The following is a 25,853-nucleotide window of genomic DNA, read 5'->3' as shown; positions in this document are numbered from 1 at the left end:
CCTGTACGCGATAGGAGGGTGCGCGCACCCGGTCTTGCACTAAAATAAAGCGGCGAAAACACATTTTATAATATGCTCTTGGAGCATGTTTTGGTGGAAAGAGTTAGTTCTAAAAAGAACTTTTTTTTTTTTTTTTTTTTAAACAAGTGTTATGATGCTTTCGATTTCTTAAAGTTGCTACTACATTTTTCAGTATGTAATACTATGAAAATGAAGTGAAGAAATTTATCTTTTCTTGGGGCATTTATGACTTTCAATTTTGAGTTTAATAAGAACGAGGCTCTGCTCTCCATACAAAAGAATTTCTCCACACTTGTTGCATTTCATGTGCACCTTCGCAAGATATGGTCTCAAGTCCATCTCAGCACTCGATGGAGATACAGGTCGTCCACCAGAAGATGTGCTGGCCACCTCTGATGGTAATAGCATGGCCAGGGCTCTTGTCGATGCTTTTGCATAATGCTCAGGGTGCCTTTGTTTAACATGCCGCAGCATGGTGTGTATAGAAAAGGAATATTTTCTATTTGGATTTCCCCTTGAGAGCTCCGAATTGCATATCGTGCAGGTTACTTTTGGCGCATTCACTTTCTTTTGATCTTCAGGATAAGTGAAAAATTGCCAAATGAAAGATTCCTTTTTTCTTCTTATCCTTCAGATACGGAAGATGAATGCGAAAGGGCAGCCATTTCAGCAAAGTTTTCTGGAAGATGCTCGACGTTGTTGTCTCTTGAGAGTAGAAAAGATTGTGAGGAAAGTGGGTGGAGTGCTTCGTGTAAATTCCAGAACAGAAACTACTAAGAACCAATTGGAAGTCTTGTTTTCAAGTCACATGACTTTACATGCGCTTCTCAGGACGTGTAGGCGGTGACACTATCTAGTTACGAACGTGATTTCATACTTAGGAACTAGCATTCAAAAAACCTATGAAATTCACTGAAAAAACCATAGGTTTTACACACGTTATAGTTAGGAAATAGCATTTGAAAAACCTATGAAATTCACTGAAAAAACCCTAGGTTTTACACACGTTATAGTTAGGAAGTAGCATTTAAAAAACCTATGAAATTCACTGAAAAAACCATAAGTTTGACACCAGTTATAGTTAGCTGGAAATTTTACTGACATAAAACCAATGAAATTCCACGTTATAGTTAGTTGGACTCACTATAACTTGCGCGTGTAATGCACTGCTGATGACATTACATATTACATCACTCATGACATGGTCAGTGACATCACTCATGACATCACTGATGACAGACCTCCTTTAAGTGTAATGTAACCCTTAAAACACATATTGGAAAATAGAAATTAACATTTTCAAAAAAATGGAGATACCCATACCAGTTACAACAACCAATTCAGTAATTCCACCATCTATATACACATTCTCTTATTCACCAACAGTTCTATATAGTCACTCATACATATACTCACTCATCATATGTAGTGATACACCAATACATCCTGTTACACACCGACAATCATCCAAAAGTTACTCACACACATACTCACACATGCAAATAAACTATTGAACATCCATTTATTTGCATATAAAACTATACACACACTACCACGTTACTTCTAAAGAAACTTATACATACTTACTCTCTTAAACAATCACTTATAGAAACACATACTTATTTAAACAGGAACTCTTTCTATCTCTTAGTCTCACATATACTGACTTATATATATCAATACTCACATATACTAAATTAAAACATATCTCGTTACTGATAAAGACACTAGTGAGGCAGGCATTCACTCACTAACGCACACATATACACACTCAACCACCCATACAGTCCTGTACATATGCTGTCTTCTAAACACATACAAAGAGAGAGTTAGTCATTCAGGCATCTATGTGATTAGTAATACCCCCACAAAACCATACAAACACTCATACTGATACTAAAAAAACATCTAAGAACCCAAATACCTACACATGTAGGTACTCATCAACCCATGCAGCCACTTATTCACAAAGTGAAACACTGATACATATATTTAAATATTTAAACATTACTCGCTAATATATGTATTCACTAAGATACACTTAATAAGCCAGTTATCCAATCATTTCTTTTTGAAAAAAACATTCATTAAGACAATAATTTAAACATTTATTCTTCCCTCGACCTTTACATATACATATATAAAACATATTTATTTTTTTAGAAAGACACAAATTCACTGGATAGTGTCATAAGTGATGTCACTGACCATGTCATGAGTGATGTAATATGTAATGTCATCAGCAGTGCATTACACGCGCAAGTTATAGTGAGTCCAACTAACTATAACGTGGAATTTCATTGGTTTTATGTCAGTAAAATTTCCAGCTAACTACAACTGGTGTCAAACTTATGGTTTTTTCAGTGAATATATATATATATATATATATATATATATATATATATATATATATATATATATATATATATATATATATATATATATATATATATATATATATATATATATATATATATATATATATATATATATGTGTGTTTATTTTCAAAGTTTGCGGTCTGCAGACGTGCTCCTAAACGCTGGTGGTGCAAGTAAAGAGCGCTACCACAAGGGCTTTTAACCTCTTGCCTGGGGGCCGATTTCCCCGCTGTGCTGGGGGGCGCCCCTGTGCTCGTGACGAGCTCAGCTCATCATGAGCCATGGTGGTTGTATGCTCCTGAACAGCTGAGTTTGTCACGGCCACACCCGTTTCTGTAGAACGCTCGCACAGCAGGGGAATTAGCCCCGCGTGTGAGCGTTCTAGTGATTATAGCATGGGAGGGGTTAAAATATGAACAACACTTTTCCTCCATCATAAGAAAAGTCTGCAGTCCGGCATGCAAGAAATCACTGTTTATTTCAAACAGCGCTCGACACAGATGTGTTTCGGCTGCTAAATCAGCCTCTGTCAACTAACTAGCGCTATGTTTCAAACAGATTATATACTCTTCATGTGATACCAATTAAGTCAACATAGACAAAATACTTCAAATATTAGTCAAATTACAGTTAGTAAAACCACCTATTACGTGGAAATACCACAAATGTAAACTTTGGCATTGTTCTGCAGCCTGTGCAGTCCAACCGATGCTTGTATTACACCAAAGTTAACTACAAAGACATCCAATCGATTTTAACTGTTCCTAACACTTACATTTGAAAATTCAGAATAACTGCTGTTAAAGGGTTCTATCTCTCTCTCATTCAGGTCCTGATGCACCCATCAATCTAAATGTGAATGTTCTTAGTGCATGATACTGCATCATGCTGCAGATCGTTTTAAGTCAAGCACTGAATATATAGAAATAGAACAGTTAAATGGGTCTGGCAACTATGGATTCACAAACCATGGTGTGCTCTCACCACTGCTCAATGTACTAAACCCATGACGGGGATGCTAAGTGTTGTAGATGGACCTTAATGATGATCACAAGTAGCCAGGAGGTATATCCATGAATGAGGTTTATTGGTAATTAGTTACAGGTTCCATAGAAGTCTTTAGTAGGTCTTAAGAAGATCATATGGAAGGTCCCACCAGGAGCTGCATGGTTGCTGGCTCAGCCCACTCTCTTCAACTGTTATTCTCCACACACAACCAGGCACACTCACATTCTACTCTCTCTCATCAAGCATTCGAACATTCCACGCAGACATCACATTCATTCTGGCTGAGCAGCTAAGAAGGAGATGAATCAAGGTACAACACTAAGCATGTCCAGGACCTCACTGGTTTTAGTGTCAGGCTAGAGCCAACAATCAAAAAGCAGGATACCAGACACATGCAGTTGTGCACTAAGGGCAGGGGAACACAACTGTACACCATGCAAGGTACACTGCTGCGCCAACAGTTCTCGTTGACAAAAGGGATCGGAGTGCTGAATGAAAGCGGATTCATTTAGGACAGTAGAGGAAGATGCTCTCTTCTTGTTTGAATAGTTCCTGCACATAATTCATAGCGGTAGTGGACAATATGGTCTGGAGTAGGATATGTTTTTATCTCTTCTGTTACCTACACCTAACATTTCAGAATTGTGGCCTTCATATTGGAGAAGAATTAGTATTAAGTCACAAGCAGACGAAGTATGTCCTGACACAAACTGTCCTGTCTATAGGGATACTGTAAATTAGCATAGTGCTGGTGGACTGTGCCAGGGTGATCAGATGCCCAAATCCCAGTCCCTTTCATTTGCAGCTTTAAAATACCAACACAATCATACAAAGAGGACCTTCGAATGAATGAACACCTGGTAACCCCAATCTGGTTCAATTTTCAAATGTCCTACTTTTCTACACAAGCGTAACTCCCCGACTCATCTTAAGCATTTTAAAATAGCTAAAAGGTTGAACATGGTGCTTTTACAACAAAAAAAACCTGAAAAGAAAATTACCCTCTTATATACTCTCTTCGGAACAGAGTGTGAAGTTTGAGGCAGCGGTGTAAAGTGTGAGGCAGCGGTGTCTTTGGAAAGCCCACACGCCCCCTTTAACACTAGGATGGCAAGAAGCAGTAATTCCATGCACCATTTCAGAGTACATCTCTCTGACCTGGAAAGAGAGACGCCTTCGAAAACACCCTGTGTCTTTGTTTGGAACGGGACGGCTGAAAACTGTTTTTCTCACTATTGTCGAAGAGGACAGTCATCCACTATAAAGCTGAACTCCAATACTGTTGCACACATAATTCTGCAATGTTCCCCCACCAGATGCCCCCTGTGATCAACAGCAACCACTGACGACCTCCCCTATTAGATCTGCCCTCCAGCTGATTAACCATTCTTACTCGATTTACCCAGCTCACATCACTCTGCAAGCTGCGTGGCGTCCCCCACACACAATCTAATCCAAAGAAATGATGTTCAAAAACCCTACTTACTGCACTCTAGAGTAGGATCGTCCATCACTACGGATATTGCCTGGTGCTTGCCTCGTCAAGGACACCCCCTTACCTTGGAGCCTGCTCAGCTGTTTGTTCACTTTTCTTTTGATCTTAAGAGTACCTCACCCCATGCAATCTTTTTTTTGTGGCAATGCATACTTACTCATATTGTACCAAATAACGTAACAAATATGCATAATATATACAAGAACCTGCTATTTTTTACCCAATGTTACACAGAAGTTAAATCATAACCTATGTTTCTTAATCACTACGCATGCATCTAAACACTATCGGCAATCATTTATTTTTATAACACACTTTATTGATGACCGCCGTGTAACATGTACTTCCACAATATAAGCATTCAAATACAGTCTTTTGTTTGTTTTTCTCCCATCTTACCATCCTCAATGCATTTGTACATAGCAATTTGGTTTTTCATATCCTGCATTATAAGATAGGCTTACAGAGGGCATTTTTAGGCTAATCATGTTTCCGAACCATCAATGGACATGTAGTGTTACATCCGCATTTCAAAGTAGTGCATATTTTATGTTCAACTAGTAAGAAAAAAAAAAAAAAGAAAAAAACACCACCTATCCCACCTCTCGCCCTCCCATACCACCCTATCCCCCTCCTGGTCAGTCGTATTGCAGCTCTTACGATGTTAACAGGGAGTCAGTATATGAGTGTCTTCCCTAAAGGAACCATGTGCCGGGCAGGATCACAACGTCTCTGTTCTACGGGCCGAATGAGCAAGCATGGTCCCACACTCTGCGCTTTACTGAGACGCGGTATCTTGTGTAGGGGCCAGGTCTCGTGTTTCCAATCCAATCAACATGGCCTCCCAACTCAGAGAGATGTGTTGCTTCCTCAGACCCCTCTCTTCCTCCCTCAGAAGAATAGCCCCGTCTGCCCTTCCCCATTGAAGCACGTCAGCCTGCCCGACTGTAACCGCCGGGCACCTGGGGGACTTCCATCTCATAGTGCGCACCATGATTGCCAAAATGAGGGCAAGATCCACAAACTTTAGCTGCACCTTCTGAACCTTGGCGCGCCTGCAAAGGCCCACCAGGCAGGTTAGGGCTTCGTCTGGAACTGGTAGTTATGTCACTGTGGCTAGGGAGTGGCGCACCCCATCACAATAACCCTGCAGTTGAGGACAAGACCACAGCATATGGATGAAGTCGGCCTCATCTGCCTTACATCTGGGGCAGCAATGGGGGGAATCCGGGAACATACGGTGTATCAGTTTTGGCGTAAGGTACAATCTATGCAGCACCATCACCTGTATGAATTTGAGCCTTGCATTACGCAACACTTTTTTGGGATGGTCCAGTATGTGTTTCCACGCGTGGTCTGTAATCTCCACACCGGAGTCCGTCGCCCAATGTTCCCTGAGGGAGGTAAGCGCAATTGCTGCATGTGTCCGTACTCCGGTATATAACCAACGCACCAGATGTCCCCCAGGTCCCATATAGTATAGGAGATGTACTAGGGTGTGTTGGAATTGGAAATGGATTTGTAGAGCGCATAGCTACCCGGGGGCGTCCCAGCGCTGGACTCATGGAATTCGCTCAGGGGCAGAGTGGACCTACTGGAACATCCATGTTTTCAGGAACTTACGGAACTTTAGTAAGTCGGTTTCCCTGCGAATGTGGAGAGGAAGGGGGCGTTGTATGAAAATAAGCGTCCTCCTGACCGCGTCTTCTTGATTTTAGGGACGTTTGCTAGCGAGAGGTGGACATATCTTAGGTTCCTGTTGGCTTTATATGGCTTGATCAGGGACTGCAGAATTGGGGGTCCCTTGCCTTGTAGTATTTTATGTGTGATACAGAGGGTTTTGAAGTTGATTCTCTCCTGTATTGGGAGCCAGTGTAGGGAGCTTAGGGCAGGCTTAGCGGAGGAACGTTTTTTTGTGCCTGTGAGCAGCCGAGCCTCTAAATTCTGGACCAGTTGAAGTTTGTTTATGACAGATTTTGGGGCGCCAAGGTAGAGGGAGTTACCATAATCCAGTCTGGACAAGGAGAGGCCTTGCATGAGCAGTTTTCTGGAATGGGGGGGTAAGAGTGGGAGGATTTTGCGTGTGGTACGTAGTAGGCCAAAGCATGTCCCCGCGGTTTTCCTAGCTTGTGTTAGAAAATTGAGGTCCTGATTGAGCCAGACACCCAGGCTTTTTATTCCTTTTTTGGGGCGGGGACCGGTCCCATGCCTGGAGGCCACAAAAGCTTGGTGGTGAGCTTGGATTGGTTGCCTAGCACTACAGTGTATCAGCGCGCGAGCCTACCTGCTCGCCTGTCCGCCTTCCTGCTCGCCTGTCTACATCACGGGAGCCTGATCTGCCACCAGCCACGCCAGAAAGGGGTCCAGAGCCTCCATTACCGCGCCTGCTGTCTCCTCCCCCCGCCGCAGCCCTCTAACACCGGGTCTGCCGCAGAGCGGGGGAGTTGAGACTCCAACTCCCAGAAGCCTCCGCGACACGAGCGGAAGTCGCGTCGAGGCTTGGCGCCCGGAGGCGCTGTTTAAGGGGCTGGCCTTCCCGCGTCGCGGGACCGTGCCCGGGGCTAAGCCCGGGCAAAGGGCGGGCCCTCTGTGGCCCTCAGAGGCCTGAGGAGTCTGGGCTGGGCACTACCCCCTGCTCAATTTAGCACAGATCACCAAGGTATTACATATCGGTTGTTTAAAGCATACTACAAATGGCCCCCATGGAGTCCAAATCCATCGCCAAGAGCACGGCAAAAAAAACGCCCATCAATACACGTTCCGTCACAAGGAACACCATTCAAACTAAAACACCGTTACCAACATTAACTGCAATTGATCGCATGCTCCAACAGACAATCGTGGTGGTTGCGAACGCCATCGAAAATACTGAGAGACGATTGTCCCTACCACCTAGCACTTGCCTAATTCAGCAGATAGCACAACCTGCCGACAGTAATGTTCATAACATAAATGTGACAGCATTATCAAATGATTCCATCTTGATGCAATCTTACACAGGTCTCCCCGGGGCTGCGCCACCCCCGATGGAAGATCCTCCTACACTTCCAGCAGTATTTCAAGATAGGGACAGTCGGCTGTCCCTAACTCCTAATTTACAGATTAATGTAACACCATCTGAGGAACCGGGGCCCAGCAAGGCGCCTAGTGCAATCTTGATTCCATGTGACAATGAAGATCCCATTCACACAATTGACCTCCCTAATAACAGCAGTTTTGATAGTACGACTAACCACGGCACTGTCCATCGCAGATCCAGACGCATGTATAACAGAAAACTACCTGCCATTGTTAGGGGGTGTGCCAAACAAAGGGGCAGAAGAAAGAAGGCAACCCTACCACCAGCATTATCAGAACAGACCAATGGAAGTGAACCACCACAGTCAAATTTGGGAACCACAGTCAACGGGGAGTCTATAATGGGTCACATTATGGATGCTATGACACTCCTTATTGCTCCCCTCAATGATAAGCTTGAGCTAATATGTAAGAAGGTGGAAAACCTGGAGAAATTGGGTTTAGCCAAATTAGACATCCTCGGACATCTGGGCCCACAAGTTACCCAAACCATCTTGAATGTACCAACTGCGAATAAGGCTAATACGACTGTCAATAACACATCTAAACCTCAGGTCCCACTCGCCAGAAATGTGATCCCTATGGCAGCTCCTGGAAAATTTGCAAATTCACATACCAATACCCCAGCCAATACCTCCAATGGGCCTTCAACATCTTCTTCCTCTAGGGTAAGAGGAGAGATGCACACGGGTCACTCTTCAGTAAGTGGGAACCCACCAGCACGCAGTTATTATAATAATATCATTCCTGCCGTGATCAATCTCCCACCAGAAAGTAGGCCATACGTGGCTATTCTAGCCAATGTCCCAAAACTTAAACCCTCCCAATTTGAAAATAGTGAAACACTTAGAAACAAAATTTTACACTGGCTTGTCCACAATTGTGGTTTCCCCCTAAGCGGGGCAGGCCAGATCATTTCAACTCAAAGGGTAGGGTGGGTGGGCCCCAGCAAAAAGGAAATTAGCGGGGACTGTATAATCATAAACTACAAAACCACGGAATGGGCAAGAGACTCCATCTTGAATGCGCCCATCCCTTCAGATACCGATTACAATACCACCCTGTTCCCATTGGACTACTTTTATAGAAATCTGGTGGGCTTCAAGATTCCGGTGCAGCATTTTAAACATCCCAGAGCAATTAACACGCCTTATCCTCTGGTACAGCAGGCTCCAGCACAATCAGTTGGGTACCCCCTGACCTTTCATGACCCCAATAATCAGTATGTTCCGCAACATCCTACGAATCTTTATAGTATGCTAAACCCCAACTACCTTAACAACCACAATGCCATTGGGTCCGGAACGAATATTTATGGTCAATTTGTAGTTACAACATCAAATAGATTCCAGATACTTAATTCTTTAGACGAAAATGATTGACTCGAGAATACCCCGGTTGAAGAACATCTGGCAATTGAGGCCCCTAGATTAATGGCCGGTAATATAGCATGGGAACCTCCAACAGTCATCCCTGTAGTAAGCCCAAATGATTTAACCGTGATAGAAAACATCACATGTATTGTTGAAAATCACTTGGGAAACCCATTAATACCATCAGCCACAACAGTTACTGATCCATCCAAAGTAGCCCTAGAGGAGACCTTGAGGGCTATTACGTGGAACATAGCTGGGTTGGCTTCTAAGGTAAACACCCCCATATGGGCCGACTTTATTAAACAGGGTTATGACATACTCTGCCTGCAAGAAACTTGGGATAGGGCTGAAGTACACGTCAAGGGATATACCTCTTTCAATGTGTTGGCCGTGGCCTCCCAGGCTGGTCGAGCCAAGGGTGGGCTAGTGACTCTGATATCTACCGCACTGACTGAGTTCTGTGTTAGTGATCAGGTAGTCTTAGGAGAACATGCTTCCGTTCTGCGTTTGGCCCACAGTGGACATAGAGACTTAATAATAGTGAATTTTTATAACAATATTGCAGGGCACAAACAGGGAATGTTCATTTCTGACATTGAGCAGGCCATTGATGCAATGTTACTAAGTACTCCCAAACCAGCTGCCATACTGTGGGTAGGAGATTTTAACATCAAATCATGTACTTATGCACTCAAGGGGGCATGCGGCCATAGAGAGGAGTACTCGGGAAGGGAAACAACATGTGTATACAATCACTTCCCTCATAACAACCTTGGCAGCACCCTGAATAACTTACTGGCTAAATACGACCTGGAACTCCTTGAATGCAATAAGAATGCAAACAACGCCAGATGTCCTACATTCCATGGAAGGAACAGCCAATCTTTCATTGATCATATCATGGTATCCTGCTCTGTAACCTATATCAATGTTTGGGTGATTGAACAAACGGTCAGTGATCACAACAGTGTAACTGTCGAACTGCTGGGTTGGGGGACCAAAAGGAATACCTATGGTCAACCAATCCAGGACATCGCTGTAGGAAGACCGAACGGGTCAAGGGTGAAGTGGACAAAAGTTGACCCCGTTAAATTTGTTACCAATGTAATCACAATGGGCAGCGGAGAGGTGGAGTACTGCCTATCCCCGACACCACACCCACAAACCCTGCTATCTAAATTTTTAACCATAACAAAAACTATTGAGAAATCACTGACACGCAATAACCGGAAACCAAGAAAAGTCAAGACGGCGTGGTTTGATGACAATTGTGCTCAGTCATTAAAAAGGTTAAAAATTTCGCTTGATACCACACCAAGAGACTCTTGCAAGATTAGGGAAGAGCGTCACAACTATAAAATTGCACTATCCACCCGGAAGAAAGAACTACAGGACGAGGCCTGGGCAAAATTAGACCAGGCTGCAGAAACCAAAGATCATAAACTTTTTTGGGACACTGTAAATTGTCCGTTCTTGAAGAACGACAATATCCCTGAACTAACCTCACATGTCAGTTGTCAGGCCTGGATTGTACACTTTACTGAGATTTTTAACTCTGATTTTACTCATGATTTTATTCCTGTTTTAAATTCTAATGTCTTAACTGATATGCCAACCTGTTTTAAATGGGAGAAATTATTGTTTTCGGTGTCCTTAAATGAGGTGATCGAGGCAATTGAGAAGAGTAAGGGGGGGAAAGCCCCGGGCCCAGATGGGGTCCCTGTGGACTTCTTCAAATCCGAGATCGCTTTATGGGCCCCTATTTTAACACGCTACTTTAATGCTGCTATCGAGGACGAGTTACCAACCTCATGGGGTCAATCTATCTTGGTGCCACTCTTCAAAAAGGGTTCAAGGGCTGAAGCTCGAAACTATCGCCCAATTTCTCTCTTAGACTCGTCGCTAAAGATACTGAGTCGCGTGCTTCTGGTAAGACTAGAATCCTGGGCTGAAGATAAAAATGTCCTTTCACCTATTCAGTATGGGTTCCGAAGAGGTATAGGAACCATGGAGCAGTGATTGAACCTTGAACTTATTATCGGCAAGTACACAAGAGCCAAGGAGGGGAATTTGTTTATGTGCTTTGCCGATCTAAGTTCTGCATTCGACCTAGTGGAACACGCACTGCTCTGGCCAACACTACTCGCTATGGGCGCAACCCCAGAGATTATTCACCTACTGGCCAGACTGTATAGCAGCCTTTCAAGCAAAGTCAGATTCGGTTCAGACGGAGAATGCACCCCCTTTTTTAAAATCGGTAGAGGGATCCGACAAGGGTGCGTGCTAGCTCCCTTGTTATTCTCCCTTTTTATAAATCAGGTCGACCAATCCCTACAAGAATCCTTTGCTGATGCCCCCATCATTAATGGAAAACAAATACCCGTCCTCTTATATGCGGACGACGCGGTCCTGATTTCCAGGACCGCGAATGGGCTCCAAAAGCTAATTGAGAAATTTCACATTTTCATTAAGGGCAGAAAGCTTAAAATTAACAAGGGCAAGACTATGACCATGACCTGTGGAAAGAAACTAAAGAAAAGCAAGTCATTCTTTTTAGATGGGGATAAACTTGAGTCTGTTCAACATTTTTGCTATTTAGGTATTACCTTCTCAGGAGACGGGAGATGGGTAAATGAGCAATCCTGTGTAGGCATGAAGATGACTAGAAACACAAATTGTATCTTCAGATTCGCTTCTAAATTGAGGGGTCGTAGAATAAGAGAGATGATTTCCATCTACAACTCAAGGTGCATGTCCTCTGCCCTATATGGAGCAGGGATATGGGGATACAATCCCCAGATTGCCCAATCCATCCAGCAAGAGGAAAACAGGTACTTGAAACGCTTACTATGTCTCCCTGTTTCAGCGTCAAATGAGATCACTCATAGAGAGCTAGGTTTAAATCATGCCACAGATCTGATTGCACTGCGTCCTCTTTCCCTTTGGCGCTCCATATGGGCAAAAGAAGAAACTAAGTTCACCCAGGAAGTAATTTTAGACTGTATTAAACTGGATCAGAATTCGAAAATCCCCTGGTTAAAACACATTTTTTCCTGGTACAAGACCCTTTTTGAACAGGACATTTTTAAAGATATTTTAACAGAATCAGTTTTAACGAAGCGTGACCTTAAAACCACCTTTATGGATCACGCAAAAGGGACCAGAATGAAGAAGTATGCTATGCAAACTATGTTTAAACTGTATCTGGAGTATAATCTAAGCATAGGATTTTCATCCTATCTCACATTTGTTAATATTAACTCCCATCGCTTTGTTTTAGCACGCCTGAGGTTGGGTATAGTCCACCATCTGGTGGCTTTCCCTACTGTAAAAAAACCCGGGTTATGTCCGTGCCCATGTGACGGGAAATCTAAACAGAATATCTGCCACTTTTTACTATTTTGTAATTTTTATACTGGTTTTAGAAAGTTTTATCTGAAGCAACTATTTTTGGAACACAGTATGTGCAATATAAGAGCTGCAATGCAATTGTTGTTTAACTTGTCCTCCCCGAATGTGTGTTACCGTGTAGCCATCTATATTCTTAAATGTATTGGGCATAGGAAATCAATTATTACATGAGCCCCCTCCTTTCCTTTTGGTAAACACTCCCAACGAACAATCGTGAGTTACTTAAACTGTGTGCATTTCTCTTATATGAATTTTATCCACTCTGTATTTTTACTTGTTGATTGTATCCTTGATAATGATTATCTTCCGGCTTTGCACTTGCACTTTTTCTTGCACTAATGTCTTTTTCTAATTCTTTGTAAACAAACCGCTGCTAAAATACCTAAGAGACCAAACAGACGTTGCACTTTACTTACAACTTTGCATATTTTGCACATACCAACTGCACTTTATGCCCACCATAGGTCTTTGCTGATTTGCACTATTATACTTGGCGTGTTTTGCACTAAAGCCTTTACTGCTGCTAAATAATATACAGTGACCAAATTTAATTTTTTATATTAACAAGATATATCTTATGGACTTAACAAGACTGACATGGATATTGATGTAATTTTAATAAGTTTCATTATTCAATTCACTCAATTATGTTTTCAAACTGTATTGATGTATGTTGCTATATGGTTGTACTTGTACAAACCAAATAAAGCATTTTGAAACCGAGCCTAGCACTAGGATCTCAGATTTGTCTCCGTTTAGTTTGAGGAGGGATTTGCTCATCCAACTAGAGATTTCCGTGAGGCAGGAGCATAGATTTTCCTGGCAGTGGTCCGTCTGAGTTAGAGCGACCACTAGTTGGGTGTCATCTGCGTACGTAACCAGCTTGATGCCAAATGGGGCTATAATATTCTCCAGAGGGGACATGTACACATTGAAAAGTGTGGGGCTTAGGGATGACCCCTGAGGTACCCCGCATTGGAGTGGGACAGCTCTGGAGCGAGTATTGCCTTCGGCGACCTGAAAGGTTCTGTGTTCTAGAAAAGATTTGAGCCAGGATAGGGCTGAGCCTGTAACTCCTATTCTGTTTAAACGGTGGACAAGTATAGAATGTTAACAGGTTCAATCCTCCGTGGAGCCTAAGTGGTTCTAATGTGGTGTGTGATAGTGGCAGGAAGTAGATCGAGGCGTGGCGGTGCCCCAGTGGCCTGCAAAAAGGAATCATGGTCCATCAGAGTGCCATCTCTGAAAAAAGCTCCCACCTCTTCTATCCCGCTGTCCGTCCAGGCCTGAATTCTAGTCCGTGTGAGTCTCCCCTGTGGTGTAGGTATGTCCAATAAGGGTATATTCCCAGTGTATGGAGTTGTCGCAGATGTGTAAGCCAATGCCTTCCTCCAACATATCAGGGCGGTCCGCAAAGGGGAGCGGGGGGAGGAGGAATGGTCAGGGCAGTCGGGAGGGATCTGAGCCCTCGGCATTAACAGGATGTGTAGCTCCCCTCCATCCAGCCTCTGCGGTGTAAACCCAATCTTGCATAAGTTCCTCCCCGCGGTCCAGTATGACAGCCACTAGGAGCTGGCTAGCATAGTAGTAACCTCGGAAGTCGGGAACCCCCAGGCCACCACTCTGCGTCGCCAGCAGAAGCTTCCGAAGACTTATCCATCTCTTACCCGGCCCCAGATGAGGGTAGTCAGTATGGTGTCCATTGTATTAAAAATGGGTTGTGGGAGAACCACGGGCAGATTCACGAAGTAATATAGCAGACGAGGCAGCATTACCATCTTTGAGATGGCAACCCGCCCCATTGCTGATAGGGGCAGAGAAGACCAGAATCCCACACTGGCACGGAGCCCCGTTATTGCCCGCTGGATATTGCTTCTATCTGGTCCTCTTGTGTTCTATATACATAGATACTGAGGTATTTAAAGGTGGTGAGGGCCACCGAGAAGGAGTGAGTGCCAAATTGTACATGAGTAATGTGTGGTGTTTCTTGGAAACAGTAACTGGTCGATTTTTCGGGGTTTATGGTCAGTCCTGATAGACGTTCAAAGGTAGTAAGTATATCTGGGAGGGGGGCAGTGTCTGCCGTGAGGTCTCGCAAGTATAAAAGTATGTCATCTGTATAGATCGATAGTAGATGATGCACATCATCGACGCAGATACCAAGCTGGTCCGCCGATCTTCGAAGAGCCAGGGCCAGTGGTTCTAATGCCAGCACAAACAGCAAAGGGGACAGAGGGCACCCCTGTCTCATGCCACAATGAATGTTATATGTATCAGAGACATAGCAGCTCGTACGGGCCCTAGCCGTCAGGGACGTTTACAATATACGGATCCATTTTAAGTATGTGTCCGGAAACCCAAATCGCCACAACGTCGCAAACATGAAGTCCCATGATAGGGAATCAAATGCCTTTCTGAGGTCAAACGCGATGTATCCAGCATGACGGTAGGCTCTCGGGGTGGCCGCCATTACTGCGTATAACCGTCTAGTGTTAAGTGAAGTGCTGCGGTTCAGGAGGAAACTGCACTGATCTCTGTGGATAAGCGCGGGGAGGTGCGGTTGTATGCGGTTGGCGAGGGCCTTACTTAGTATTTTGTATTCGGTGTCTAACATAGAGGGGGTCTATAATTTGACATTTCTAATCTGTCCCGTCCCGGCTTGGGTATAGACATGACCAGCGCCTGCATCGTGGAATCCGGTAATCGACCCATCTCCAGAGCCGCTTTCTAGACGGTCTCAAGGGTAGGCACCAAGGACTCAGTGTATGTAAGATAGAACTCAACAGGGAGCCCATTCATACCCAGTGTCTTATTACGATTTAAACCTTTAATCGCAGTACGGATTTCCTGTTGAGTAATAGGACCGTCTATGTTTTTATGCACATCCTCCGGCAGGATCGGGAAGGTGAGGTCTCGAAAGAAGTAAGCAATTAGAGAGCTGTCCACTAAGTGGGGGTTCATAGAGCTTTTCTAGGTGGTCATGGAAGGCAGTATTAATTTCAGCTTGTGTGTGGACTACTTGTCCCGCCAGGGTGTGGATACTAGATATGATCGGCGGGTCAGGTCCGTCTCCAACCATGCGGGCAAGTAGTGTACCGGATCTGTCCGCCTCCGCATGTTTACGCTGAAGAAATGCTCTGAAGTCTATTGTCCGCAACGTCTCCAGAGTCTCTGCGTGGTCTATGTGAGTGGATTGTAACATCTCTCGCTTGGCAGGGTCTAACACTGCCTCCCTCTCCAGTATGTGTAACCTGCTCTCAATGTCCTGCAGCCGTTGATGTGTTTCTTGTCTAGCCCCCACCAACTGTCCTATCCTAGCCCCTCTGACCACTACCTTCGACGCATCCCATTCAATCAGGCGAGATGTCGCAGTGTTCCAATTTTCGGCCAGGTAATTGGTAATAGTGTTGGAGAGTGTAGGGCAAAAGGGGGCGTCCTCGAGTAAGTGTGGGTGTAACTTCCAGGTAGGCACAGGAGTGGGTACCATGCCCCATTGGAGTGTGAGCTCTAGGGGACTATGGTCGTAAAAGGTCTTGGCTAGATATGTAGAGCTGTGGACCTTCGCAAGAATCGAACTTGAACAGAGGAACCGATCAATTCTGGTATGAAGGCCATGCACCAGGGAATAAAAAGAGTATTCCTTATGTGCCAGGTATAGACAGCGCCACGCATCTGAGAGTGTCCACCCACTTGCCCATGTAGCGAATTGGTTTGCGATCTTACCAGTGGTTGTACTGGGGGATGTGATCTGTCCAGGCCAATATCCATCACTGCATTCCAATCTTCTCCCAGCACCCAGGAAATCCCGACCCAATCAGCCAAGACCCCACTCAGCGTACTCAGAAAACGGTCTTGATCAAAGTTGGGGGCATAAATACTCCCGAGGACCACCAGGGAACGATCAAGTGTGCCCTTCACCAGTATGTACGGTAGGGGTGAGGTCCGCAAGGGATTGGCCGTGGTCCTTGACCGTGTCCGCCAGTTTGACATGGTCCGCTTTCAGCAGAGCCAGTCCGGAAGCGAGCATGGCTATCTGCAGCTCCATTGCGTCCCTGGAGTCTCGTATCTCCTGTAGGATGAGATCCAGTTTATCCGGCGTCCCCCCTGCGTGATCAGTCAGGGATGCCCTCGGCGAGGGTAGGTGGGCTTGTCTGGCTAGACATGATGGGAGGGGGGGGTCAGTACCCGGTTGTCCATCCGCTGTCTTAGCCCGGGTCCTACCCATTGCCGGATGCTGCCACCAGGCATCCCGGCAGGGCGTCCCCGCAGTTGGTCTTGTAGTGGTATCTGTCCCGCTCCTAGGATTATTAACGTGCAACTAAGCACTTCGGTATGCTCCATTGGGGGGGGGTCCCCTTCCTGTGTGTTCGGGGTCCCAGCAAGGCAGAGGGGTGCAGCGCCAGTGGAGTGCAACTCCCTCAGCAGTGTGTCAAGGTGCAGTGGCCCATGGGGGCAACTGAATCGCCATTGGCACGCTCCTCTCTCCTCACAGGCCCCCCCCGCCTCACCTGCGCATCCAACCGTGATCACCAGCCGGGACTCTGGGGCCTATTAAGTGTCCCTCAATCCTCCTCACCACGTGAATTGGGCCTCTGGTGCATACGGCACCTGGGGGGGGGGAGCCCTTCTCCCTCTTGGGCGCGTGGGGAGGCACAGATCACTCAGTGCGGGGGCTCCCAAGTCGCAGGCAGGTCCAGGACAACTCCCGCACCGCCGGGCAGCCAGGTAGGCTCGCCCTCCGCACTTCTCACTCAGTCACCAGCCCATCCTCACTGCAGAGCCTGTATCAGTTGCAGGCCTCCGTAAAGTGTCGCAAATCGCCACAGGCGCTGCCCTGGCAGTCTTCACAACACTCGTACCAGGGGTGGCCACATATAGAATGGAGCGGGCCGCGCGGCCTTCCAGCCCGCCGCGTCAGGCCTTTGCGTGCTCGACAACGCCTTGCAGCTACTCACACTCCGCCCTCAGGCTACTCACCAGCAGGCCGCTCCGTCTCCATGGAGCCCGCAGCTGCCCAGTAGATCTCTCGGGTCCTCTGCAGCCATCCTGCGCTTCTCAGGGGTGGCTCACAGTCGGAGCGGGGACCCAGCATAGAGAGTCGGCGCTCCTCGGGTCACAGAGAGGCCCGGCCCAGCAGCACCACTCGCTGGTGCACTCTCCAGGCAGCTCCCGGCTTCCGTCAGCGTCACCGGACAGGTAGGCCCCAGATCGCGCAGGCTTCCCGGGCACCTCTATGCACCGATCGAGCCTCTACGCCACCTCCGGGGTCTAAGGTCGTCTGCACCAGCAATCCCCCATTAAATGCGGCCGTGTAGGTTTCCCCCCGGGTGGGTTCAGAGCTCTATTGAGCCACGACCTCCACCGCCCCCACTATCGGCAATCATAATGTATTTGATTATACGCAGAATGTAATCTAGGATGACCACCTAACTCTAGGTCAATACAGACACTGTCTCTAGTCATGAACTTTTCACATGCAAATCATTGATTTCTGGTGTGTTAACGCATTAGTTCAATGGAAGCAAATATTACAGCACACCGACTGCATTTGGCTTTCACATAAAAGTCCAGCACCGGAAACATTGCCGTAATAACCTGAAAGGAAGAAGTCGCCCTGGAGCAAACAATCAAAACATAATGTTCTATCAAAGTTGAAATCACACAGCTGGATGAAATCTTGTATGACTGCGGGACCCTGAAGGACCAAAAAAGTTACAGATGGCTCAAATTTGGTAACCCTAGTGCCACAACATATTGATTTTTTTAAAAGACGTAGTTTATAGGTTTTCTGCACAAAACATACATAAACATTTACACAACAATTGCCATATCAACCTCGTGAAAACGATCGGAAATCCTCCCTCTGGTGTATATTACGTGTTATGTTGGTATAGCATCTCTTTGCAATCAGTGTACCAATTTAAACAATGTCCTCCAGAATACAACCCTTCTATTCCCTCCTATCAAAACTGCGCCCTCCCTCCCTCCTCCCGAACCCCCCCCATCACTGACGCTCACAACCGTATCCACTCTCTTTATCATACATGCACAGGAGTGATCACATATTGACCCCTTTGATGTACCTGTCCTGTCTCGGGCTGCCCTCAATCAATGACCCACCCCACTCAGTCATCTGGCGGCTCATACTCTCGCAGCTCCTGCACTAAGATTCCCCATGCCGTTGCTGCCTCTAACGCTTTATCATCGTTTCGTCTACGCGCCAGCTGATACCTTAATGCGCTCTCACTATTGGCCCATTTGAGGAACTCGCCTTTCCACCGCGTACTGCTGAGTCCCACTGTTGCCCTCCAATTCTTCGTGATTTCACGCTTTGCTAGTATAAGCCCCATGTCCACAAATTTGCTCATGACCTTATTCTGGGATGTGAAGGGGAACCAATGTAGAATGCTAGTGGCCATATCAAATACCAGTTGCCTCTCTGTTATCGCATTTAGGGTGTCTTCCACTGCCTCCCAATAGTGGCCCATCACTGGGCAGGACCACAGCATATTGTCTCAACTCTCGTGCATCTGGGGCATGCCGCCTCTGCCACCTTAAAGTATTTCTGGATTTTCCCTGGCGTCAAGTACGCCCTGTGGAGTATATAAAAGTGTATCAAATGGAAACCTTGCGTTCCTCGTGCTCTTCCAGGCTCTTCGCATTATCTGCGCCCAGGCTGTATCAGGGATAGCTTTCCCTAGATCTACTTCCCACTTTCCTTTCAATGTCGCTAGGGGTGCGAACCCTTCATTGAGCATTCTTGAGTATAGACACGTGACCGCCTTAAAAGTCCCAGCCGCCATCATGGTATACTGGCATGCCATCGACGCCCTAGGCTCCATCAGTCCCTCCCTCCAGTGTGCCTGTATCGCTCTCGTTAATGCTGCGTGCAATAAGAAGCCCCCTCTCGGTGAGTCAAACCTCTCTTGTAGTGTCAGGTAGGGTAACATAGCCCCATCCTCGTAGAGGTCCCCCAACATTTGGAGTCCCGCCTCCTCCCAGATCTGCAGTTGTGACCAGTCCCCACCGTGCGGCAGCGCTGTCACCATTCCCAGTGGGATTTCGGGTGGATACAGGTGTAACAGTCCCGCCATGCGCTGGGAGCGGTTCCAACAGAGTCTGAGCGTTTTTCCTCTGTTAGTAAATCTCTGAGGTCTAACCTCTGTTGTAACGCTATAAATCAGAGGACGTGGCGCGGTATCCCCCTGCCTCTCTTGTGTTCCGGTCCTCTAAACTCTCTTGCTACTTCCTGCGTGAAAATCTGCAGCTGGGCCGCTAAGTAATACAACTCAAAGTCTGGGACTGCCAGTCCACCCTCAACCTTAGGTCGTACTATCGTTGCCTGCGCGACTCTGCGTCTGCCTGCACCCCAGAGGAAAGACACTATGATTGACTTCAGTAATTTAAACGTGGAGCTCGGTATCCACATTGGCAGCGTTCTAAAATAGTATAAGAAACGAGGAAGCGCTATCATTTTTAAGAGGGCTATGCGACCTGTCACTGACAGTGGGAGGGTAGCCCAAAAGGCCATGCTGCTTTTCAAAGCCCTCACGCCGCGATCCACATTCCCCTCCAGCATGTCCGCTGCCGTGTGATAAATGTGCACTCCCAGGTATTTCTAACAGGTGGGTTCCCACCTCACCGCTCGAACCGTATCAGGTCGGGTCTCCCCCTTCCTTATCGGGAACATACATGTCTTTGACCAGTTTACGCTCAGGCTCGAGACTTCCCCAAAGTCGGAGAGCAAGCGTTCAGCCCCTGTCATCGCCCTGTCAGCATCTTCAAGGAAGAGCAGCAGGTCGTCCACGTATAACGATATATACGGTTGACCCTCTCTGCTCTCTAGTACCTCATAGTGGTGTCCCATCCGAATCGTAACCGCGAGGGGTTCCATTGCCAAGGCGAACAAGAACGGGGACAACGAGCACCCCTGCCTCGTTCTCCCGGATATTGCAATGATATCAACGTGCCTACCCTCACTCTGGCCACCGCAGATATGTATATGACCTTCGTCCATTGTTGATAGTCCCCTCCGAATCCAAAACGTCCCATTACTTTGTATAGATACTCCCATTCTAAGCTATCAAAAGCTTTCTCAATATCTATTGATAGTACGATTGGCTGTTGCGCCTTTGGGTGATCTTCCAGTTGGCGCACCAACCGTCTAATGTTCGTGGTCGTGTTCCGCGTTGGTATGAAACCAGCTTGATCTTCGTGGACTAACGTGGTCATATGCTTTAATAATCGGGTCGCTAAGACACTGCTCAATATTTTGTAGTCGGTGGTTAACATCGACAGTGGTCTATAAGAGGCCGTATTCATACTCTCCCTTCCTGTTTTCAGCAGTGGGATCACCAGTGCTTCCCGCCTAGACTGGGGCAGCTGCCCTGTTTCTTTCGCCTCCTTATACTTATAGACTTCCTGGAGTCTCGGCGCCAGTAGGTCAACAAATTTCCCATAAAATTCTATAGGCAGCCCATCCAGTCCCGGGGTTTTGTTGCAGGCCATGTGTTTGATGGCACCTCGAATCTCTCCCAGCTCTATGTCTCTACCCAAATCTTTTGCCTGTTCCTGAACTAGTCCTGGTAGGCACAGCTCTTCCAGGAAGATATCAATGGCAGGGTCCCCGGCCACCAGTTTGCTTTTGTAGAGTGCCTCATAGTAGCGCGTGAAACACTGCAGGATCTCATTTTGGGTGTGAACCACCTCTTCTCCCTCTGTTTCTAACGCCAATATGGGGGAACTTCTTTTGGAGGGGTTTTCCAGCCAGGCCAGCAGTGTCCCAGCTTTGTCTCCCTCCTCATGGGCCCTCATCGTGTAAGCTTTATGATCAAAGCTACTTAAACGCTCCACTTCCGCTGCCACCGCCTCCCTCGCTGCGCTAACCTCCACCTGTAATTCAGGGTGGCCAGGCCTTGATAATTCCGCCTGACGAAGTTTATCCTCATCTTTGCTCAGATCGTCCAAGAGGACTTTCCGCACTCCCGCATGTTTCCCTATGCAGAGCCCCCTCACAACTACCTTGAAGGCATCCCATTCCAGAGCCCTTGTCGCAGTCGAACCAGCATTCTCCGCAAAATAGTGGGTAATCCCCCCCTCCAGCGCAGCATGGAAGAGCGGGTCATCCAGCGTCTCGGGGCGCAACCTCCACGTAGGGACGCACAAGGTTCCAGTCATCCATTGCATGGTGACCAGCAACGGGTTATGATCAGATAACGTTCTAGTTAAATATTCAGTCCGAACAATAGCTGGCATGAGTGCAGGAGAGCACAACCCTGCGTCTAATCGTACGTGTAGCTCATGCATGCCTGAAAAATAGGAGTAGTCTCGATCTCTCGGGTGTTGCGCACGCCAAGCATCCACCAGCCCCCATTGCGTCTGCCAGTCTAGCCTACCCTTGGTCAAGCGGTGTATCGGGGATTCGGCCGGGGGGGGGGGGAGGGGGGAAGCGACCTATCCAGGGAGATGTCTGTAATGGAATTGAAGTCTCCCCCCATTACCAGAGGACTCGCAAGATAGTGCGCCAGCGACCCACACATCCTCGCTAAAAAAGCCCAGCTGATCAACATTAGGTGCATAGACACTACAGAAGGCTATGTCCCTACCTCTCAGTTTCCCTTCAATGGCCACAAATCTGCCCTCAGGTTCTATCGTCTGTCTAGTTACCTGAAATGGGACCCCCGCTCTAATCCAGATCAGCGCTCCCCTCGCAAAAGCAGAGTATGTGGTGCTATACACTTGACCACTCCATCTTCGCTGTAGCGCTATACCCTCAGCCATCGTTTAGTGTGTTTCCTGGAGCAGTGCAATGTGTCCTCCCCTGCGAACTAGATAGGCGTGGATCTTATGGTGTCTTGTCATGGTATGTAGCCCCCTCACATTCCAGGTTATACATCTCAAATTGGCTGAATCACCCATTCTCCCACAGGTTCCTGTGCAATTGGAATCGCCCCTCCGTGTCTGCATCGGTGATTGCCCCTCCCCAACTCTCCCCCAAACTCCCCACACCCCCCTTCCCCCAAAGAACAGGACCTAGCTTCTCCCATCTAGTTCCCATCCAAACCATTGTATCTATCCAACAAATACGAAACCCAGCAGCAGACACTGTGGGTATGCCTTAAGGGAGATGAGGGGGGACTGTATACCAACGGGTAGCCGCCCTTCTGTTCAAGGCCTCCCTGTGCAACTGAGCCCACTATAATTGTGTCCTCTCGGGCACCTCTCTCCTTATAATGCCACAACATATTGATGACAATCGTACTCAGTATATCTCTAAATTGATCAAAATACAACCTTGAGCAATAATTTCTGAACCCCACCTTTATTGGACGTTGCTCTGGCTATATATTTTCTTCTGTCTTGTAGTTTCTCTCGTGTTTCCTGAACAGTTTCAAATTCTGGAGCGTAACACACATGAAGTACACCTCCGAAAAAACTGCGCTCATCCAGTTTTCTTTTTGCCACCCTACAAAAAAAAATATTACATATTTTCTTTATCCTTTCCCTATGGAGATGCAATAATGCTGTACCTCTCAAATAGACAGACCGGTTTATATTTATTATTTTAATTTGTTCAGGAAAATATATTCTACAAAAATGTTAAATTATATCAACATTTATTTACATATACATTCCCAGAATATTACCTGCACAAAACAAAAATATATGCAACTGTTTATAGGCACATCTTCACTGGATTCACCCATGAGGGAAACCAGTGAGGCGTTTCTGGGTGATGGGTGTTTTGTAGATTACTGGGATTTATAGGTTAAATGTAATATTCAATAGTAAACTATGACAGTATTTTAGCAAGATTAGGTAATGAGATATGAGAGCAGTTACTGATGTGGTAAGATACCTTTAATGAACAAACCTTCACATAAACTGACTTAAAGATGAGAAACCCAGAATTTTGAACACGTGTACTAGCTTTAAATATAAATTCTATCCGACTAACAAGGCATTTGGGCCGTGCATTATGGACTGAGAAGAGAGCCCTCATTCCAACATTAATTGAAGATTGCAAGGACTTATGAGGTATATTTGTAGATGATACCAGTCTCTCTCTCGAGGCTGTAAATGACAAGGATGCTATGATAGCATGACAACGTCTAAAATATACCACTGCAATCAAGTAAAACAGAATTATGTGCAGTGTTTCGATTGTGTGATTTTACCTAGACTGCAGTCTTGGAACTCAAAAGGAAAAAATCTTTTGTGCTGCTTCTTTTAAGGCTATGAACAAACAACAGCAGTTTTTCTGACACTCTCAGTCGATCATTCACAAACCACAAATGAGCATCTTTAAAAGAAATGGTGAACAATAATACAGGCAAGAGTGAACAAGCTATAAAAACTGCAGAAGCTTCCCTTGGACCTAACAAGGACAGAGTATGTAATAATTAAGAACAACAAAGGTCCTTTATGTGTCATTTGTAAAATTGTTTAGATTCTTTGCAATAATCCTTTATATACAAAGTATGTACAAAAGGATCTACAAGTCCCAACGATGCTCTGTGAAATAAGTTAACACACTGAGCAAGTGGGTGCACCGATAAAAGATAATATAACATGATCATGAATAAGACAGTAGAGAAGGACTATTGTAGGGCTAATCAATGCCCAATACTGTGAACGATGTTTGGACCCTCAGAAAAATGTTAGAGTCATCATCAGGTCAAAAAACATTTTGCAGAGCTTATAAGTAGATACCAATTAACTGGACAGGTGAAGAAACCTTCCCTGTCCTGAATTCTGGGCAGCACGTAAAGTGTTAACACTAGATGGATTCAGGATTGAATGACATAAATTTAACCAAGCTGGAGAAAGAAACCAGGAACATGCCAATTCTCACTGGGGCAATGTCCAATGACCAGGTTCTAGACTCGAGTTATTGCTTATACAGCAAGTCGGGCTCCTAGGCTGTTGCAGTGGACTGAATCCTGCTGAATTCTTACACAGACGAGATGTCAGCTGGATTCAGTCATTCACAGAGCAATTATATTGTAATAGATCCTTTTGTATATACTTTGCATATAAAAGATTGTTGCACCAAATCTAGATCTCCTAACATGTTTACATTTATTTGCTCGTTTGATTGGATTCTTTGCCAATCCCCAATTGTTTTTTTATAATTTGACAAATGATACCTAGAAGGACGTTTGTTGTTCTTAATTACTAAGTGTGACCAAGCAGGCACCATGATCCGAATATCTGACAAAACTGGTAAAGCTGATCTCTATACTTTGCAAATTGGCTTAAGATCAACTAAACTGAGTTGATGCTGGAGTTACAACGTCCCCTCCTCTGCAAAGAATGGGACTGGCAATGAAAATCAGTTGATGTTTTGAGGTGCAGTGTTTGGACAGATAAAAAAAAAGATAGTATCATAAATCTAGCAAAATCGTTGACAAAGTTATAGACAGTTGTCTGATGTCGATTTGTATAGCATCCTACGTTTTACACTGCAGCAAATGAAAAGCCTCCTTTGCTTTATATCATCAGATAGTTGGTACCCTTAAGCAATAATTGTCTGCATGACATGAGAGGTAACTAACATGAAATAAACAGAAACAAGGAAGGGCACAATGCAAATCTCCTGACGTGGTAGAAACAAAGTAAATGAACATTACTGCAGAATTCAGTTGTATTACAGATATTTATAGGCGTTATCAACAACTTTGCCCTTTGCAAAATTTATTTATTTACTGCTCTATTTATTTGGAGAAATAAGCGAAAAGCAAACATAGTTCGAAAGACTTGATTATAATCTTCGGCTTTGAGCACTTACAGGGGTTGTGGGAAATAATGAGCAAAATGATGGTACCTGGCACTGTGCAATCTATGAAACTTGATTAGGTAAACTTCAGTAAATTCTTCTGCAGGATACTCATCCAGGGCATGGTACTCCTCAATGGTACCAAATAATGCAAAATGTTCTATCAGCTCATTCATGACACCAATTGCGGGTACACCTTGCACCATCAAATAACGGGACTCCAAGTTAATTGTATATACCTGCAAAAGTAAAAATAACGTATTTAAATTTCATGACTTTTTCAACTGCCATTTAAATATGCACCACA

At 45.6% G+C, this 25,853-nt stretch overlaps 1 protein-coding gene across 1 annotated transcript in view; it reads right to left on the bottom strand.

The window, feature by feature from the left end:
* RBM48 (RNA binding motif protein 48) overlaps positions 1–25,853 on the bottom strand; it is a 106,177-nt gene that overhangs the window by 42,708 nt on the left and 37,616 nt on the right. Inside the window, exons 2-3 of the mRNA XM_086941866.1 lie at positions 25,595–25,785; positions 23,088–23,233 (exon numbers count right to left, since the gene is read on the bottom strand). Coding sequence (XP_086797992.1) covers positions 23,088–23,233; positions 25,595–25,785 — 337 coding nt within the window. The remainder of the gene's footprint in view (positions 1–23,087; positions 23,234–25,594; positions 25,786–25,853) is intronic.

This window comes from Lissotriton vulgaris, chromosome 10 (genome assembly GCF_964263255.1).
Source record: "Lissotriton vulgaris chromosome 10, aLisVul1.2, whole genome shotgun sequence".
NCBI classification, from domain to species: Eukaryota; Metazoa; Chordata; class Amphibia; order Caudata; family Salamandridae; genus Lissotriton; species Lissotriton vulgaris.
This window is presented reverse-complemented; position numbering and strand designations above follow the sequence as displayed.